This window comes from Megascapheus bottae, chromosome 6 (genome assembly GCF_031878675.1).
Source record: "Megascapheus bottae isolate mThoBot1 chromosome 6, mThoBot2.hap1, whole genome shotgun sequence".
In the NCBI taxonomy this organism is placed as follows: Eukaryota; Metazoa; Chordata; class Mammalia; order Rodentia; family Geomyidae; genus Megascapheus; species Megascapheus bottae.
Window position 1 is genome coordinate 54,941,791 of NC_143514.1, and position 20,039 is coordinate 54,961,829.

Consider the following 20,039-nt stretch of genomic DNA (forward strand, 5'->3'; position numbering starts at 1 on the left):
TCCTCAAGGCTAGCACTCTACTACTTGAGCCACAGCACCACTTCTGGCTTTTTCTGTGTATGTGGTACTGAGGAATTGAACCCAGAGCTTTGTGCATGCTAGGTGAGCACTCTACACTACTAGGCTACACTCCCAGCCAATGGTAAATTTTTTTGTTGGTGGGGTATATAGTCAAAAGCAGGATTTCAACCCACTAACTTTAATTGAAAAGTGAAAATAATGAGATATAGACTTAATTAGTACCTTGATTTACATTTTATCTAACTTTCTGTTATCCCCCAACACATATAAAGCACTGAGATAACCTTCTTAATGCATGTGAACCATAAAATTGTAAGACTTGGCCTATTTGAAGACCTAGCAGAAATCCTTTATTTCTTGGAACAGTTAACATTTAGAGATAAAAGGCTAGACTTCCCTTACTACTACTATTTCTTTATTGGCAAGAAGAGATTTGATGTGTACTTTTTTCTGCTTCCTTTGTTTAGGTGGGTACACACGGTTGCAGGGGGGTCGTTGGAGTGATAGCAGGGCCCTCAGCTGTGTAGAACGTTTTGATACCTTTAGTCAGTACTGGACCACTGTGTCTTCACTTCATCAGGCTCGATGTGGACTGGGAGTAGCAGTTCTGGGAGGGATGGTGTATGCTATTGGAGGTAATATGAAAATTGTCTTACTTCTTTTATTAGTCTGAGAAAATTGTGTGTGTGTGTGTTTGCTGTCTTCTCTCAATATTAGTTGGTTACATTCTTTTTTTTTTTTTTTATGGGTCATGGGCCTTGAAGTCGGCCTAAGTGCTGTCCCTGAGCATTTCTTTTTTTTTTTTTTGCCAGTCCTGGGCTTGAGCTCAGGGCCTGAGCACTGTCCTTGGACTTTCTCAAGGCTAGAGCTCTACCACTTGAGCCTCAGCACCACTTCAGGCTTTTTTCTATGTATGTGGTACCAAGGAATCGAACCCGGGTCTTCATGCATGCTAGGCAAGCACTTTAACCACTAGGCCAAACTCCCGGCCTCCCTGAGCATTTCAACTCAAGGCTACCATACCACCCGACCCTTGAGCCAAGCCCCACTTCCTTTTTTTTTTTTTTTTTTTTTTAGATTAATTGGAGATAAGAGTCTTAGGTCCTTTGTGCCCCGAGCTGGCTTTGAACCTTGATCCTCAGATCTCAGCCGTCTGAGTAGCTAGGATTACAGGCATGAGCCACCGGTGCCCCACTAGTTGGTTACGTTCTTATATTGCTAAGTTTTTGGGGTTTTGTTTTGTTGTTTTTTTTTTTTGCCAGCTTTGAGGTTTGAACTCAGGACCTGAGCACTATCCTTGGACACTTTTTGCTCAAGGCTAGCACTCTTCAACTTGAGCCACAGCACCACTTCTGGCTTTTTCTGTGTATGTGATTCCAGAGAATCAAACCCAGGGCACCATGCATGCTAGGTGAGCATGCTACCATTAGGCCACACTCCCAGCCCCTGCTAAGTGTTTTTTTTTTTCTTTTCTTTTCTTTTTTCCAGTCCTGGGGCTTGAACTAAGGACCTGAGCATTGTCCTTGGGCTTTCTCAAAGCTAGCACTCACCACTTAAGGCACAGCACATCTGTGGCTTTTCTATGTATGTGGTACCAAGTAATTGAACCCGGATCTTCATGCATGCTAGGCAAGCACCCCACTACTAGGCCAACTCCTGGCCCCCTAAGTGTTGTTTGATATGTATAAATATCGCATTGTTCAACAAATATTTATGGAAGGAGAGAGGGAAAAGAACACAAGTTGAATATTTCCCACTTGAGAAATCTTGTGGCTTATCCCAAGATGGAATATTTAGGTTTTCTTTTAATGATTCTTTAAAAAATGTAAGAAATGGGCAGGGAGTTTGGCCCAGAAAACCAGGAATGGTGCTGTGGTTCAAAGTGGTAGAGCACTAGCCTTGAGTTGAAGACCTCAGGGACAGCATGCAGGCCCAGAGTTGAAGCTACACAACTGACAAAAAAAAGAAAAAAAAAAAAACAGTAAGAAACAGCTATTTGAACTTTACCTGAATGTCCAATATTTACTTCAAACTTACCTATCTAAACCAAAGTCTGCAATTTCCTCACCTCTCACACGTTTCTTTCTCAGGGTTTTCTGTCTGATAAATGATAATCATGATTTTCTCAGTGACTTAGGAACAAAATTAAATATCTGACATTTTTTCTTTTACATTCTACATCTAATTTTTCAGTATGAATGAAGACAGATATATTCCTTGCCATTATACTCGCCAAGATTCCCTATTTCTATTTTTATTTTCCTAAAGTCTGTTCTACATATTATGGCCTGTGGTGTTCTTCTAAAATCCAGGGTTAGTGTGTGTGTGTGCACGCATGTGTGCATGTGTGTGTGTGTCTCATGTTCTTGACTTTTTTTTGCAGTTGGAGCTTGAACTCTGGGCCTAGGGGCTATCCCTGAGCTCTTCAGCTGAAGGCTACTCCCTACCCCAGGGCCTGGGCTGTCCCTGAGCCTCTTTAGCTCAAGGCTACTGCCCACACCACCACTTCTGGGTTTTTTTTTGGGAGGGAGGGGGGTCAGGCTTTCTCAAGGCTAGGGCCATACCACCATTCCTGGCTTTTTCTATGTATATAGTACCCAGGAATCAAATCCAGGTTTTTGTGCAAGCTAGGTCAGCACTCTTACCACTAGGCCAAACTCCTGACCCCTGCCTTTTTTTTTTTTTTGCCAGTCTTGGGGCTTGAACTTAAGGCCTGAGCACTGTCCTTGGACTTTTTCAAGCCTAGAGCTCTAACTCATTTGTTATTTTTTCTTTTTTTCCCAGTCCTGGGGCTTGAACTCAGGGCAATATCCTTGGACATATTTTGCTCAAGGCTAGACCTCTGCCACTAGAGCCACAGTGCCACTTCCAGCTTTTCCTGTGTATGTGGTACTGATGAATTGAACCTAGAGTTTCATGCATGCATGCTAGGTGAGCTTTCTACCACTAGGCTACAATCCCGACCCCCACCACTTCCAGCTTTTTTCTATGTATATGGTACCGAAGAATTCAACCCGAATCTGTGCATGCTAGGCAAGCATTCTATCACTAGCCTAAACTCCTGGCCCTCAATGTTATGTTTTTAGCTTTATTCATGTTATTTCATATAATCATTGCTGTATATTTCCCAACTGGATAGTATGGACTATCAGAAATTTATGCATTTGGTCTGGTAGTTTTGGCCTACTGATAGAGTGCTTGTCTAGCATACACAAAGACTGGGGTTCGATTCCTCAGCACCACATATATAGAAAAAAGCCGAAGTGGTGCTGAGGCTCAAGTGGTAGAGTGCTAGCCTTGAGAAAGTCCAAGGACAGGGCTCAGGCCCTGAGCTCAAATGTATTCATTCTGTTATTGTGCGATACTTTACTTTTTTGTGTGTGTGCGCTGGTCCTTGGGCTTAAATTCAGACCCTCAGTGCTTTTCCTTGAGCATTTGTGCTCAAGGCTAGCACGCTACTACTTGAGTCACAGCACCACTTCCAGCTTTTTTCCATTTCCAGCATTTTGGTGGTTAATTGGAAAAAAGCATCTCAGAGACTTTCCTACCCAGCCTGACTTTGAACTGCATTTTCATCATTGGAGTAGCTAGATTATAAATGTGAATCTCATGCTTTTTCTTTAAAAATTTTTATTCTATCTCAGTGCTGGAATTTGAAATCAGAGCCTCATGCTTCTAAGTATGTCCAGCCTTTTTAGTTATTTTTCAGTTAGTGTCTTATTTTTGCCCAGTCCACCATTAGGCTGAAAACCTCTTAACTACAACCTTCTTTTTTTTCTTTTCGGTAGTCATAGGACTACTGAACTTAGGGTATGAGCACTGTCCTTGGACTTTCTCAAGGCTAGAGCTCTACCACTTGAGTCTCAGCATCACTTCTGGCTTTTTTCTATGTATGTAGTATGGAGGAATCAAACCTAGGTCTTCATGCATGCTAGGTAAGCACTCTAGCACTAGGCCCAACTCCCCGCCTGGCCCTGACACTCTTATCTCCAATTAACCACTAGAAAACCGGAAGTGGGACTGTGGCTCAAGGGGTGGGGTGTTAGCCTTGAGTTGAAAAGCTCAAGGAGGGGGGTGTGAGGGGGGGAGGGAAATGGGTACCAAGACATGTGAAAAGGTATCAATGTATGTGAATTAATGCACCTTCTATCTGGCAAATATCATGTAACCCTTTTACTAATTACAAGAAAAAAAAAGAAAAAAAAAAAAAAAGAAAAGCTCAAGGACAATGCCTAGGCCCAGAGTTCAAGCCCCGTGACTGACAGGAAAAAAAAATATTAAAGCAAATGGTTATATTTCTGAAAACAAAAAATACCACTAAATGCTATAAGATTTTGTTAAATACTAATAATGATTCTGTTAACCTTACTAAGCCTTCCAATGTGTGTATATTTTATTTAAATTAGGTGAAAAAGATTCAATGATTTTCGACTGTACTGAATGCTATGATCCAGTTACAAAGCAGTGGACAACTGTAGCTTCAATGAATCAACCTCGCTGTGGTTTGGGAGTATGTGTGTCTTATGGAGCTATCTATGCTTTGGGTAATTATGCTAATTTAAAATTGATATCATTTAAGTTCTTACTTTTTAGTTACTTTAGAAATGTTTCTTCCATCTGATAAGATGGGTTCTGGTGATTCACCCTTATAGTTCTAGTTATTAAGGAGGCTGAGATCTGAGGATGATGGTTCTAAGCCAGCTTAGCCAGCAAAGTCTGCGAAAACTCACATCTCCAATAACCCATTCAGGAAAAGCTGGAATTGGTGCTGTCGCTTAAGTGGTAGGGGGCTTGTATTAAACAAAATAAGTTCAGAGACAGTGTCCAGGCCTTGAGGTCAAGTATTACAACTGGCAAAATTTTTCAGCTTCATAAATTCTTTTTTTTTTTTTTTTTTTTTTGCCAGTCCTGGGCTTGAGCTCAGGGTCTGAGCACTGTTCTTGGACTTTCTCAAGGCTATAGCTCTACCCTTTGAGCCTCAGCACCACTTCCGGCTTTTTTCTATGTATGTGGTACCAAGGAATCGAACCCGGGTCTTCATGCATGCTAGACAAGCACTTTAACCACTAGGCCAAACTCCCGGTCCCTTCATAAATTCTTTTTTTAATGTTATTATATTAGCCAGGTGTTGGTGGCTCACACCTGTAATCCTAGCCATTCAGGAGGCTGAGATCTGTGGATTTTTGTTGGGAGCCAGAGTGGAATCAAACTGTACCTTGATTTGTATCAGACAATGGCTTTATTGTCTTATTGTTTTCTGGCCTTATTCTGTTTAAATGACCTGAGATTTACCATATGAATGTAACACCTGGAAGTTCCCTGGGTCTCAAGGAGGGAAGAAACTGGAGTGGAAAATAAATGGGGCAGTCTTTACCTGGACTGCAGACATCCCAGACCCGGTGTGTCTGTCTCTCTTCTTTTTCTTCCTAGTCCTTGCCCCCTATTTCAGGAACCCCAATCTGCGAACCCTGGTTTGCTGCCGGCTAGCTCCGGCAACTGGCGCCCGAACAGATTTTGGTTCAAAGGCAGCCCGGGCACTAAAAAGTCCATGAGACTCTTTATCTCCAATTAACCACCAGAAAACTGGAAGTGGTGCTGTGGCTCAAGAGGTAGAGTGGTAGCCTTGAGCTGAAGAGCTTGGAGACAGCACCCAGGCCCCACAATTGACAAAAAAAAATATTATGGGGGCTGGGTGCATGGCCTAGTAGTGGTAGTGTACTTACCTAGCATGCATGAAGACTTGGGTTCAATTCCCCAGAACCACATACACAGAAAAAGCCACAAATGGGGCTGTGGCTCAAGTGACAGAGCACTAGCCTTGAGCAAAAAATGTCCAAGGACCGTGCCCAGGCCCTGAATTCAAGCCCCAGGACAGGCAAAAAAAAATTGTTATTATAAAGTTAATATACAAGCCAGGCACTGGTGGTTCATACCTATAATCATAGCTACTTAAGAGTCTGAGATCTGTTGATTGAGGTTTGATGCTAGCCCAGGCATGTAAGTTTATGAGACTCTTATTTCCAGTTAACCACCAGAAAACCAGAAATGGAGCTGTGGCTCAGAGTGGTAGAGTACTAGCCTTGAGCAAAAAGCTCAAGACAGGGCCCAGGCCCCAAGTTCAAGCCCTAGAACTGACCAAAAAAACACAACAAAAGATGTATAAGGAGGTCAGTGTTTCCATGTCAGGTAATTAGTATATTTCTTTTTGAACTATACCATCCCTTCCTTCATGTTCTCTCAGTTTTTCCTTCCCATCCCCTTTGTATAGTTTATTTTCAACATAGTGTCTAGTAAGTACCACTGCTACATTTAACCCTATGTCCTCCATTTTTTTAAGCCACAGTGCCACTTTCAGCTTTTTCTGTGTAGTTTATTGGAGATGAGAGTCTCACATGGGCTGGGAGGGTGGCCTAGTGGTAGAGTGCTTGCCTAGCATGCATAAAGCCTTGGGTTCAATTCCTCCCTATCACATCCACAGAAAAAGCTAGAAGTGATGCTATGGCTCAAGTGGCAGATGCTATCTCCAGTAGAAGTGTTCAAGGACATTGCACAAACCCCGAGTTCAAGTTCCAAGACTGGCAAAAAACAAAAAAAAAAAAACAAAAAAACCCAAAGTCTCATGGACTTTTCTGCCCAGGCTGACTTGGAACTGTGATCCTCAGATCTCAGCCTCCTGAGTAGCTAGGATTATAGGCATGAGGCACTAGTGCCTGGCTCAAATCTTATATCTTTAAGTATATATCATTTCAATTACTCTGTGCTTGTCTTTATTATGTCTAATATACGGAAGCACATAAAAAAGATACCAAAGAAAATTTTGCATTGTATTATTTTCATTATTATAGGTTTAGTGATTTTGAGGAAGTTATTCTAATTCTTTGATTATCTTGGTAGCAAACACTGCAATCAGAGTTATGCCAAGGAAAAAATAAATTAACGTAACTCCTAGTCTCCACTCAAGCTGGACTTAAGGCATAGGACAAGTGGTAGAATGCCAGCCGTGAGTGAAAAAGCCAAGTGAGAGTGAGAGACTCAGAGTTCTAGCCCTAATACTGGCACCAAAAAACGGGGGGAAAAAAACCTGACAATAACCCTATTTCGGAAAAGGTAACAGCCACTTGAACTTATCATGTTTGCTTATTATATGTTATTCTTATGTGTACTTGCATTTTGAAATTGTATCTCAAATTTTGGAAAAGTTCATCCTCTCTTCTTCCCTTTCACCCTTGGTACCTTCACTATGCTCCTGACACTTCCTCCAAGTACTTACCAGTATAAACCACTATGTCATGCTGAAGAAAACGTTTTCAATTTTAAGAATTGTAGAATATTTTTTAAAATGTTAATTTGGGGACTAAGGCCTTTTTAAAATTCCTAAAATCACATTAAATAGTATACTCTAGTCTTAGAATTGATCTTCATTAGTATAACTATCCTGAATATACAGAAATTTTTAAAAGTAGTTTTGCAAAATGCCAAATTTCCTATACAAGAATAGTTGGCACATGTTGAACTTTTTCTTTTGTTTTACTTTCTAGTGAAAACTAGAAAGAATAATAATTTTAAAACAAAAGTTGAATTTTAACTGTAATCCCAGCTACTCAGGAGTATTAGATCAAATATAGATCAGGCAGTAAAGTCCATAAGACTTTTGTATCCAATTAATCACCAAAAAGCTAGTAAGTGGAGCTGTGGCTCAAATGGTAGAGTTACATTCTTAAGTAAAAAAGCTAAGACACAGTGCCCAGGCACTGAGTACAAACTCCAGTATCAGCATAAACAAACAAAAACAAAGAAAAAAACACAAACTGATGGGCTGCGGGTTTGGCCTAGTGGAAGTATGCTTGCCTAGGGGCCAACAATTTGGCCTAGTGGTAAAGTGCTTGCCTAGCATGCATAAAGACCCTGGTTCGATTCCTTGGTACTACATAGATAGAAAAAAGCTGGAAGTGGTACTGAGGTTCAAGTGGTAGAACTCTAGCCTTGAGAAAGTCCAAGGACAATGTTCAGGCCCTGAGTTCAAGCCTAGGACTGGCAAAAAAAAAAAAAAAAAAAAAAGACCAAAACATGAGAAAGGGTATCAATGTTTGTGAAGTAATGTACTGTTGGGGTCCTTCGTCCCAGTCCCTCTCGACTAGTAGGAGGGATGGGGAAAAACACATCCCGACCAGTCCAAGCTGCGAGAGGAAAGACCCATTGTCCTCCAGCACTCAGCCTTCCTTCCCCAGAGCACAGAGAGACACCATGCAGCTTCATCAAGGCAGGAAAATCTCCCTCTCCAAAAATCCCCCTCCTGAGGAAGTCCCTCCAGCTAATATACCCTCACTCTAAGTCCCAGCAGAGAGGGATAACAATAACTCATTTGTAATCAAGTCTTGCGCCCTGCCTCTTGAGCCTTGCCTTGTCTCAGCAGAAAGTTATTAGACATGGCGTTACTCGGCCCCCAATGGTTCACCTGTTTTTATCTTAGAAAAAAGAAAAAACCTAGGATATGTGGGGCTACCATCATATCAGATTGACTGTGCTTGTCTTAGGTGTCTCCAAGCTCACTAATCTTCTTACCCGTCATGGGATCACCAAGTCCTTTTTACTTGGCTCCTGTCTTAGGTTGATAGGCTAACAGCTGGGACTTGCCCGTCTTTGACTACCAGCCATCCATTTTGGCAAATCAGACCTGAGGGGATGCACCTATTTCCATGAGAGCAGATGCCTGTCGCATTAGCATTCACTTTCTGTGTTGATTTTGTAGGCAAGCAATATTACAATTATAGAGCATAAAAATAAATCCAAACCGATAAATCCTGCCCATCTTTGATCAAGTCCCTAATAGTCTTCAAGTAACCAATCACCCAAAGTTAGAATATTAACATGCGTCTGATTAACAATAATTATTTGTGTGGCTTATTCAAAGCATTCTCTGTAGGAACCGCAGTAGCAAGGGCAATACTCGCAGCAGTAACAGCAGCTACAGATGTGGCAATGGCCACCACCATGGCGAGGAAAATACCAAAGTCTTCTCTACTGATAAGCGGGAAAGCATTCTCCTCCACCTGTATAGGCACTGGTATATACTGAGGGGCTCTGACTACAATAGCCAAAGAAAACAGGGAAACATTCCAACATTAAGAAAACAACATTATTGAAACCAATAGAAAAAAAAGACTATCACACAAGCCATAGGGAATAGCAGGGTAATGGAAGAATTAGAAGAGTCTTCTAAACCCCTTTTTGTTTTAAACTACTGTCCTATCTCACCTTCCAAAAATGACTCTGGTCCCTTCTTCAAGCTGACTCAGGAGTGTTGTCTCTATATTTTGCCAGGGACCCTAAAAAGCTTTAGCCTGTTTTCAACTATGGGTGGTGGCTCCCTATTTTGCAATTCTGCACCGGAGCTTTCTAAATCACTACCACTTAGTTCTCTTTCTCAAGTATTTTTCCAAGCGTCACTGCGCTTCCTTTCACCTGTTCTTAAACTGTTTACTCCCGTATACCCAATTGCCTTTGTTTTTCAAGTATAAATTTATTTATTTATTTTTGCCAGTCCCGGGCTTGAGCTCTGGGCCTGAGCACTGTCCTTGGACTTTCTCAAGGCTAGAGCTCTACCACTTGAGCCTCAGCACCACTTCCGGCTTTTTTCTACGTATGTGGTACCGAGGAATCGAACCTGGGTTTTCATGCATGCTAGGCAAGCACTTTAACCACTAGGCCAAACTCCCGGCCCTCAAGTATAAATTTATTATTTAGCATGCTACTCGCACAAAATTAATATCGGTCGTTCCTGTCTGAACCTATTCCGGTTCTATTCTAAAATCCCTTTCACTGGTTCTTTTCCCCGAATCCATTGTTGCCTTGCCTTTACCGCTCTGGCCAGTGACTCCCTACTGTGCTAAAGTGACCTGCGCTTTGGAGGTGATCTGGGAATGATATTGCCTCGCCCTCTGCGAGGCTCCTCAGTTTCCCCACCATGCCGAAGTGACCTGTACTTCGGAGGCGGACTGGGAATGATTATTAAAATCTTTTACTGTTTTAAACACCCAGCTGCTTCTGCTGTGTTTGCCTCTCCACTTTGACACAGCTGCAGCTTCTTTGCCTTTTTTCTCAGCTTTGGGAAGAGTTTTTGGTTTTTCTTTTCCTCAATTTTCTATTTTTGCCTTTATGGGTTTTTGTCTTTTGCTTTCTTTATGGTTTTGTCTTTGTGAGCAACTTTCTAGTTTTTATTTTCCTTTCAGGTTTCTCTGGTTTTTCAGTCTTTGAGTTTTTCTTCTTTGACTTTTGTAGGTAGTTGCTTCCCTTTCTCTTGTTTACCATCTTTTTTTCTTTTCCTTTCTCTTTCTCTTTGTCCCTTTCTCCTTGTCTTCCTGCCTGTCTTTCTTTTTCCCTGTGAGCAACTTCAGCCTGCATTTTCCCTTCAGGTTTCCCTGGCCCTTCAGTCCCCTTCTTTTTCTTTGTGCCTTTCAGGTTTTTCTGGCCCTTCAGTTTTTCCTCCATATATCTCTCACTTGGCTCAACTTGCCGTTGTGCCCCATGTTGGGCACCAGTATGTCGGGGTCCTCCATCCCCAGTTCCTCTCAACTAGTAGGAGGGATGGGGAAAAAAGACGTCCCGACCAGGATGAGCCACGAGAGAAGAGGGCACACTGTCCTCCAGCACTCAGCCTTCCTCCCCCAGAGCACGAACAGAGAGACACCACGCAGCTTCATCAAGGCAGAAAAAATCTCCCTGTCCAAAAAAATCTCCCTCCTGAGGTAGTCCCTCCAGCTAATATACCCTCACTCTAGGTCCCAGCAGAGAGTGATCAACAATAACACATTTGTAACCAATCGTAATCAAGTCTTGCGCCCTGCCTCTTGAGCCTTGCCTTGTCTCAGCAGAAAGTTGTTAGACATGGCGTTACTTGGCCCCCAACAATGCACCTTCTATCTGGTGAATATAACGTAACCCTTCTATTAATTGCAATAAAAAATATATGAAAAAAAGAAGAGTGCTTGCCTAGCATGCATGAAGATCCAGGTTTGATTCTTCAGTACTACATACATAGAAAAAGTTAGAAGTAGTGCTGTGGCTCATTTGGTAGGGCTCTAGCCTTGAGAAAGCCCAAGGACAGTGCTCAGGCCCTGAGTTCAGGCCTCAGGACTGGCAACCCCCCCACACACACAAAAAAAAACTGAGTTTTACTCATGGTCATATTCTAACTTTTCAAGTGGCAAAGTGGATGAATTACTTCATCTTTTTTCTTTCTCTCTCCATATGTAAATATATATATCTATATTTATATATTCATTTATAATTTAAAATTGTTAGGTTAGATTTTTGTAAAGTTCTTTGCTGTAAGCCAGGCACTGGTTGCTCATACTTATAATCCCAGCTACTCAGGATGCTGAGGATCACAGTTCAAAGCTAGCCTGGCCAAGAAAGTCAGTGAAACTCTTATTTTCAATTAACCATTTGAAAGATGAAGTAAAACTGGGTCAAAGTGGTAGAATGCTAGCCTTGAGCAAAGGAGTTCAGGGACAGTGCCCAGTCCTGAGTTCAAGCCCCATAACTGACAACAAAAAAGGATTTATTATCCCATGAATAAATAAATATTCTTCTATTTAATTACAGGTGGATGGGTTGGATCTGAGATAGGGAATACCATTGAACGATTTGATCCTGATGAAAATAAGTGGGAATTGGTTGGAAACATGGCTGTGTCACGCTACTACTTTGGGTGTTGTGAAATGCAAGGTAAGCACTTTTATAAATATTTTCCCTCTTCAGTTCCTAGTACCACAAAACATTTTTTTTCTGGGGCTAGGTATGTGACCTAGTGGTAGAATGATTGCCTAGCATCACAAAGTTCTTTAATACCGTATATACAGAATGCTAGAAGTGCTGTGGCTCAAGTGGTAGAGCATTAGCCTTAAAATAGCTCAAAGCCGGAAGTAGCATGATGAGGTGGCCCACACCTGTTATCCTAGCTACTCAGGAGGCTGGGCTCTGAGGATCATGGTTCAAAGTTAGCATGGCACTAAAAAGTTGGTGAAACTCTTATCTCCAGTTAACCACCAGAAAACTGGAAGTGGTGCTGTGGCTCAATGGGTAGGGAAGCAGCCTTAAGCTGAAGAACTCAGGGACAATGCACAGGCCCAGATTTCAACTCCCACGACCGACCAAAAACAGAAACTTGTGTTTGAGGCTTTTATTTCACAACATTTGAGTTGTTAGTATGAATGACTGATAGTAGTACTATAGAAGTTCTGCCTTTTGCTTATGCTACTGGCTTTTATTTCTGTGTATTGACAAAATCAATGATTTTTTAAATTATCTTATCCAAGTTATATGAGGTGAGGAGGGATTTTATTACTATATTATCACATATGTTTATACTGTATTCTAATGATTCTTATTTCCTCTCACTACTGATAAAATGACATCCCTAATAGGTTTTCTTGTTTCATTTTCGTAATTGTAAATAATCTATTTCAATTAATAAGCTAAGCAATAATGGTGTATAATATAATATACTATATATAGTAACAGTAGTAACAAAGTAATAACAAAGCTATATTAAAGAAATCACAGGCCAGGAGTGTGGCCTAGTTGTAGAGTGCTTGCCTAGCATGCATGAAGCCCTGAGTTCAATTCCACTGTACCACATACACAGTAAAAATCAGAAGTGGTGTTGTGGCTCAAGTGGTAGAGCACTAGCCTTGAGAAATACAGGCTCAAGGAGAGTGCCCATGCCTTGACTTCAAGCCCCATGACTAACCAAAAAATAAAAAAAAATCACATAGACAGAAATACTTGGGTAATAAAATAAGCATTTGAAATGTTATCTATTATTGCCTTTGTTTTCCTCCTGTGAACACTCGTGTTAACTTTTCAAAGAACACAGAATTAAAGAGGTTTTCATGGTTTTTACTTACAGATTTCTCTCATTTTTAAAAAAATGTAGTACTATTTAATCCACAAAGGATATAACCCTCTGATTTATAAGGAGGTCATGTTGCATATTAAAATGGTGAACAGAGCTGAGCATGCTATCTCAGACTTATAATCTCAGCTATACAGGAGATATAGGTAGGAGGCTCATGGTCTGAATCTGGCCTTGGGAACCAAAGGTAAGGTTGAAAAGTCACTAAAGTAGCTGGGCATGGTGGCTTATGCATGTAATAGTAACTACTCAGGAGGCTGAGATCTGAGGATCCCTGTTCAAAGCAAGCCTGGGCTCTAAAGTCCCGGAGACTCTTATCTCCAATTAATCACTAGAAAACTGGAAGTGGTGCTGTGGCCAGGGGTAGGTAGCCTTGAGGTGAAGAACTCAGGTTCAATGCCCAGGCCCAGAGTTCAAGCCTCATGACCAAACAAACAAAAAAAAGTTACTAAAGTGCTGAGTTCCAGTGACTCACACCCACAATCCTAGTTTCTCAAGAGGCTGAGATCTGAAGATTAAGGTTCAAAGCCAGCCTGGGCAGGAAAGTATGTGAGACTTCTTTTTTTTTTTTTTTTTCCAGTCTTGGCTTGAACTTCGGGCTTGAGCTCTGTCCTTGGGCTTTTTCTTTTTCTTTTTTTTTTTCCAGTCCTGGGCTTGAGCTCAGGGCCTGACCACTGTCCTTGGACTTTCTCAAGGCTAGAACTCTACCACTTGAGCCACAGCACCACTTCTGGCTTTTTTCTATGTATGTGGGACCAAGGAATCGAACCCGGGTCTTTGTGCATGCTAGGCAAGCACTTTAACCACTAGGCCAAACTCCCGGCCCTCCTTGGGCTTTTTCGAGGCTAGAACTCTACCACTTGAGCCACAGCACCATTTCCAGCTTTTTCTACGTTTGTGGTAACTGAGGATTCAAACCCAGATCTTCATGCATGCTAGGCAAGCACTTCACCATTAGGAGGCCAAACTCTCGGCTCGAGATTTTCTTGTTGGTCATGAAGCTTGGACTCTGGGCCTAGGCCTGTGTGCTGTCCCTGAGCTCTTCAGCTCAAGGCTGGCAATCTACCACTTGAGCCACAGCACCACTTCTGGCTTTTTCTGTGTATGTGGTACTGAGGAATCAAATCTGGGTCTTCATGAATACTAAGCAAGCACTCTACCACTAGGCCAAACTACTGTACTTTTCCAGATTTTTCTCCAGCTAACAAACAAAAAATGAAGAAGTGGAGCTGTGGCTCAAGTAATAGAGTATAAGCTTTGAGCAAAAAATCTCAGGGACTGTGCTCAGGTACAGCCCCAGGGCTGGTATAAAAAAAAATGTTACTAAAGCAAAAGGGCTGGGTGCTTATGTGGAAAAACATCTATCTAGACAGTGTGAGGCTCTGACTTCAAACCCCTAGAGTAGGCATACATTATTTTGTCTATTATAGTTAAAAAGTAGATAGTAAGGACTGTAAAATAGGACCAGATTTCTGTTCAGGGTTAGAGAGAACATCTGTGGAAGAGGAATTGTGTTCTGATAGCTTTTGTTTCCAGGTGAAATTCTTTCTTCTGGAGAATATTGTACTTTCTATTTCCATTAACATTTAAATGTTCAAATTACATGGTATAACCTGGACTTTATTATTTACCATTATAGTATTCTCTAATTATTTTATATTTCATATTTTATCTTGGAGCTATATAGGGATCTTGAAAATACTATTTCAACCCTATTTATTTATTTATTTATTTACTGTGGGTCATGAGGCTTGAACTAGGCCTGGGCACTCAAGGCTACTACCCTACCCCTGGGCCTGGGCAGTGTCCCTGACCACTTGAGCCAAGCCCTACTTCTGTTTTCTAGAGATTAATTAGAGATAAGAGTCTCAGGCCCTTTTGTGCCCAGGCTGGCTTTGAACCTTGATCCTCAAATCTCAGCCTCCTGAGTAGCTAGGATTACAGGCCACCATGCCTGGCCAATTTTTCTTTTATTCTTATTTATTTATTTTTGCCAGTCCTGCCTTGAACTTAGGGCCTGAGCACCATCCTTAGGCTTTCTCAAGGCTAGAGATCTACCACCTGAGCCACAGCACCACCTCTAGCTTTTTTTTTTTTTTTTTTTTTTGCCAGTCCTGGGCTTGAGCTCAGGGCCTGAGCACTGTCCTTGGACTTTCTCAAGGCTAGAGCTCTACCACTTGAGCCTCAGCACCACTTCTGGCTTTTATCTATGTATGTGGTACCGAGGAATCGAACCCGGGTCTTCATGCATGCTAGGCAAGCACTTTAACCAGTAGGCCAAACTCCTGGCCCCCACCTCTAGCTTTTTTATGTATGTGTTACTGAGGAATCGAACCAGGATCTTCGTACTTGCTAGGTGAGCCCTCTATTACTAGGCCATACTTCTAGCCCATCTTTTAATTTTTTTTGTGTATGATAGCAGTAGACCTGGAACATGAGATCATTATACAATGAGATTAAAAAATCATTGTCATAGCAGGGAGCTATGGGTCAAGTAGAGCAGCTGCCAAAACAAACAGAAAAAAAAGAATATCTTTTTTTTTGGTCGTTTGTGGGGCTTGACTCTAGGCTTGGGTGTTGTTCTTTAGCTCTTCAGTTTAAGGCTACCACCCTATCCCTTGAGCCACAGCCCTACTTCTAGTTTTCTCTGCTTAATTGGAGATAAGTCTCTTTAGTGCCTGGGCTGGCTTTGAACTATGATCCTCAGATGTCAGCCTCTTGAGGGGCTATGATTATAGGTGTGAGTCACCACACCCAGCTAATAAAGAAGATATTTGACAGATTATTTTGTTATAGTATTATAAGTATATAATACTTACATACTTGTTATAGTATTATAGTTTATTATAAGTATTATAAGCACAGTGCTCAGGCACTGAGTTCAGGCCCCAGTACTGGCAAAAAAAAAAAAAAAAAGATTCTCAGGTCCTTTTATTTCCGGACTGGCTTTGAACCTTGATCCTCAGATCTCAGCCTTTTGAGTAGCTAGGATTATTGGCGTGAGCCACTGCATCCATCTGTATGTTATTTTCTTTAGCATCTAAACAAAACATTCTGTTTCTAGGTTTAATTTATGTAATTGGGGGACTCAGCAATGAAGGAATAGAGCTTCGCTCCTGTGAAGTTTATGATCCACTTTCTAAGCGATGGTCTCCACTTCCTCCAATGGGAACTAGGAGAGCATATCTTGGGGTGGCAGCACTCAATGACTGCATCTATTCTATTGGAGGGTGGAATGAAACACAAGATGCTCTTCATACAGTAGAAAAGTATTCCTTTGAAGAGGTAGGTTGGATGATTTAGAATATTTGTATCTGATTTTCTTTTAATGTCTTTTATGTCCATAAGCATGTGTTTTACTTGTGATTTTGATCACTTGATGATTTTTCCTCTTTTTTTTTCAAAGAGCGAGCTCTTGGCATCATTGATTTTTTCTATTGATTGTCCAAATCTATTTTATTTCTATTTCTGTTTCTTCCTATTTATATTGGATTTTTGCCCTTCTTTTCAGAAATTTGAAATATAGTGTGTATATATAGTATGTGTATATATATATGCACTATAGAGGATGTATAATATGTAATAATAATAATTATTATTATTTTGGTTAGTTGTGGAGCTAGTACTCTACCACTTAGAGCCACAGCGCCACTTTCAGTTTTCTGGTGGTTAATTGGAGATGAGTCTCATAGACTTTGAACCATGATCCTCAGATCTCAGCCTCCTGAGTAGCTAGAATTACAAACATGAGCCACCTATACCTGTCCTGTGTTTGATTTTTATGATTTTTACAACTTTTTTTTTTTGTCATGAAGTTTAAACTCTCAAGTCTCAGGGACTTTAGTGTTTGGGCTGGCTTTGAACTGCAATCCTCAGATCTCAGCCTCCTGATTAGTAGGATTACAGGTATTAGCCACCATGCCTGGCTTGATTTTGAAAACTTTGTGGGACTATGAAAGTATCTTAGTGGTAGAGTGCATGCCTAACATGCATGAAGCTCGTTTTCAATTCCTCAGTAATACATAACCAGGAAAGGCTGGAACTGGTCCTGTGACTCAAGTGGAAGAGTACTAGTCTTGAGTAAAAGAAGCTCAAAGACAGTGCCCAGGCCCTGAGTTCAAGACCCAGGACTGACAAAAGAAAGTTTATCGTATACTTATTTACAGATGATCCATTCATTTATTACTTATCTCCTTGTTCTTTTCTCTCATAATTCTTTCTTTTTCCTTTTTTCCAGTCCTCGGGCTTGAACTCAGGGCTTTTCTTAAGGCTAGTGTTCTACCACTACAGCCACAGAACCACTACCAGCTTTTTCTGTGTATGTGGTATGGAGGAATTGAACCCAGGGCTTCGTGCATGCTAGGCAAGCACTCTACCACTAGTCCACACTCTTGGCTCCTTTGTTGGTATTTTATGACGCTACTAACATTTTTTTTTTCTCCCTTAACCAGGAAAAGTGGGTTGAAGTGGCCTCAATGAAAGTGCCTAGAGCAGGCATGTGTGTTGTAGCAGTCAATGGTCTTCTGTACGTTTCTGGAGGCCGATCTTCAAGCCATGATTTTTTGGCCCCAGTTACCTTGGACTCTGTTGAAGTGTATAACCCCCACTCAGATACATGGACTGAAATTGGTAATATGATCACTAGTCGTTGTGAAGGGGGTATTGCTGTACTATAAAACATAAAGCATAAGAACACAGGAACATTTTGAAAATGGAGGACCTGATCTTGTACAAATGAAACAATGATAAGATCCTCTGGTTTTATAGAGGTCCCATACATTTAGAAAATGATTTTCCTAAAAATTTGGATGAGACTAGATATTACATATACTCTAAATTAATGAAAAGCTCACAGAAATTTTTCCCAGCCTACCAATAATAGAAATGCTGTTCATGCCCTAGATACATACAGTCTTGGGCTGGGGATGTGGCTTAGTGGTAGAGTGCTTGCCTAACATGCATGAAGCCCAGGTTTGATTCCTTGGTAGACATACACAGAAAAAGCTGGAAGTGATGGTGTGGCTCAAATGGTAGAGTGCTAGCCCTGAATAAAAAGAAACTCAAGTACAGTGCCTAGGACCTGAGTTCAAGCCCCAGGACTATCAAAACCAAATATAGTCTTAATTTTAAAAGTTGTATCCTAGAAGCCTCTATGCTATAGCTTCTTAAGATATTTCACCATTGCAATTCAAGTTATGATAAAGGAATAATGTCCAGAAGACAGAATTTTTTCTGGTACTGGATCAGGTGCTCTACCAGTTGAGCAACACCTCCGTCTCCCTTTGCTGTTTTTGATTAATTATTAGGTAGGGCCGCATTTTTTGGTCCAGTTTAGCCTCAAACCATCTTCTTCCTCCATCTCTGCCTCCTGGGATTGTAGGCATGGGATTATAGGTATGAACTGCCATGCTTGGCTTAAAAGAGTTCAGAGATTTCTACATATCCTTAATTCAATCCAGAGAACATGTTTCTGTAACATTCAGCATTGGGGATCCTTTTTACTGCCAAGGGCCATTTGGATATTTATAACATCATCATGAGTTATTCTGAGTTATCAATATAGGTAGATGTGACTCCAGCAATGACTGTGAAGCATTAGGTGTCCGTCTTGTTTTGTACCGAATGAATGTTCTCCATCCCTGGAACCTGAAGCCACCAGTGCCTGGCTAGTTGGGGATCTTTAGTGATAGTCTTTGATTCAAGTCAGATGTAATGGGTGCTATGTGTGTCTATGTGTATGTATGTATGTATGTATGTATGTGAGGCATCTGAGAATGTATGCATATATGTAACATATGGATATATGCATATGTGTGTATATACCTAGAAATGTCTTCATTTTGTAGTTTCCAAAATTATGTTTGGCTTTATGAAGAGAGACTTTTATTAGATTATAAACCTTATAAAATTTACTTGAATTTTGGCAAACCTAGATATGGGTGTATTGCAGTGCTAGTGCTTAACGTGGAGAAGGCTGAATTTAGGCATAGCTTGAGCATCTCTAACCTAAAATCTGAAAGTTTTTGAATGTTATTATTTGATGCTCAGGGGTCTGGAGTTTGGCCTAGTGGTAGAGTGCTTGCCTAGCATGCACGAAGACCTGGGTTCAATTCTTCAGTACCACTTACATAGAAAAAAGCCAAAAATGGTACTGTGGTTCAAGTGGTAGAGTGCTAGCCTTGAGGAAAGCCCAAGGATAGTGCTTAGGCCCTGAGTTCAAGCCCCAGGACTGGCAAAAAAAAAAAGTTTAATGCTCAAAAGATTTTCGACTTTGGAACACTTGAGATTTCAGATTTTCAAGATAAGAATGTTCAATCAGCAAAGTCTACATAAATATTCTAAAATCTAAAGAATTACAAAATCAAAAACACTTTTTCCACAAGCATTTCAGGTAAAAGATACTAAACCCATAGGTATGGTGGTTCATACCTATTACAAGTTTACTATTGGAAACTTGTAATAATAAATTGAAATCCCTGTTGATTATTAAAATGTGTTTCAAAACTCAAGAAACATTCAGAACAACTGTTCTTGTTCAGTTCTGCAGACTCATTGTGTGAATTTCTGTTACTTTTATGTTATTTGCGCCATCCAGTTAGAGTAATATAGATCAAAGGTTTTGCATACATTAGGTTTTTTTTTTTTTTGGCCAGTCCTGAGCTTGAGCTCAGGGCCTGAGCACTGTCCTTGGACTTTCTCAAGGCTAGAGCTCTACCACTTGAGCCACAGCACTACTTCCGCTTTTTTCTATGTATGTGGTACCGAAGAATCGTGCATGCAAGTCAAGCACTGTACTGCTAGGCCAAACACCCAGCTGCATACATTAGGTTTAACTAGTTGATACAGGGATTTAATTTATCAGTTTTTAACTAAAGACTTTCAGTATATTGTTAAAAGTACCTGGACCAACATTTTATTTAAATAGAAAAATAAACCCAGGGGTTGGAGGCATGGCTCAGCTGCTAGAGTGCTAATCAATAAGCAAAAGTGTCAGCTACTGAGCTCAAGTCCCAGTCTCAGACCTAAAGGGAAAAAAGCACCACAAAACACCATAGAGAGCTGAGAATGCAGCTCAGGGACAGTGCCAGGCTCTGAGTTCAAG

At 40.9% G+C, this 20,039-nt stretch overlaps 1 protein-coding gene across 4 annotated transcripts in view; it reads left to right on the forward strand.

Annotated features, from left to right (window-relative positions):
• Klhl27 (kelch like family member 27) overlaps positions 1-18,684 on the forward strand; it is a 28,015-nt gene extending 9,331 nt beyond the window's left edge. For 3 of the 4 annotated variants that reach the window (XM_090334943.1, XM_090334944.1, XM_090334945.1), the window contains exons 5-9: positions 489-656; positions 4,428-4,565; positions 11,626-11,748; positions 16,002-16,222; positions 17,389-18,684. In XM_090334943.1, the coding sequence (XP_090191069.1) occupies positions 489-656; positions 4,428-4,565; positions 11,626-11,748; positions 16,002-16,222; positions 17,389-17,613 (875 nt within the window). In that variant the 3' untranslated portion in view covers positions 17,614-18,684. The remainder of the gene's footprint in view (positions 1-488; positions 657-4,427; positions 4,566-11,625; positions 11,749-16,001; positions 16,223-17,388) is intronic. The other variant, XM_090334946.1, reaches the window with a different exon arrangement.
• Positions 18,685-20,039: the final 1,355 nt, after the last annotated feature.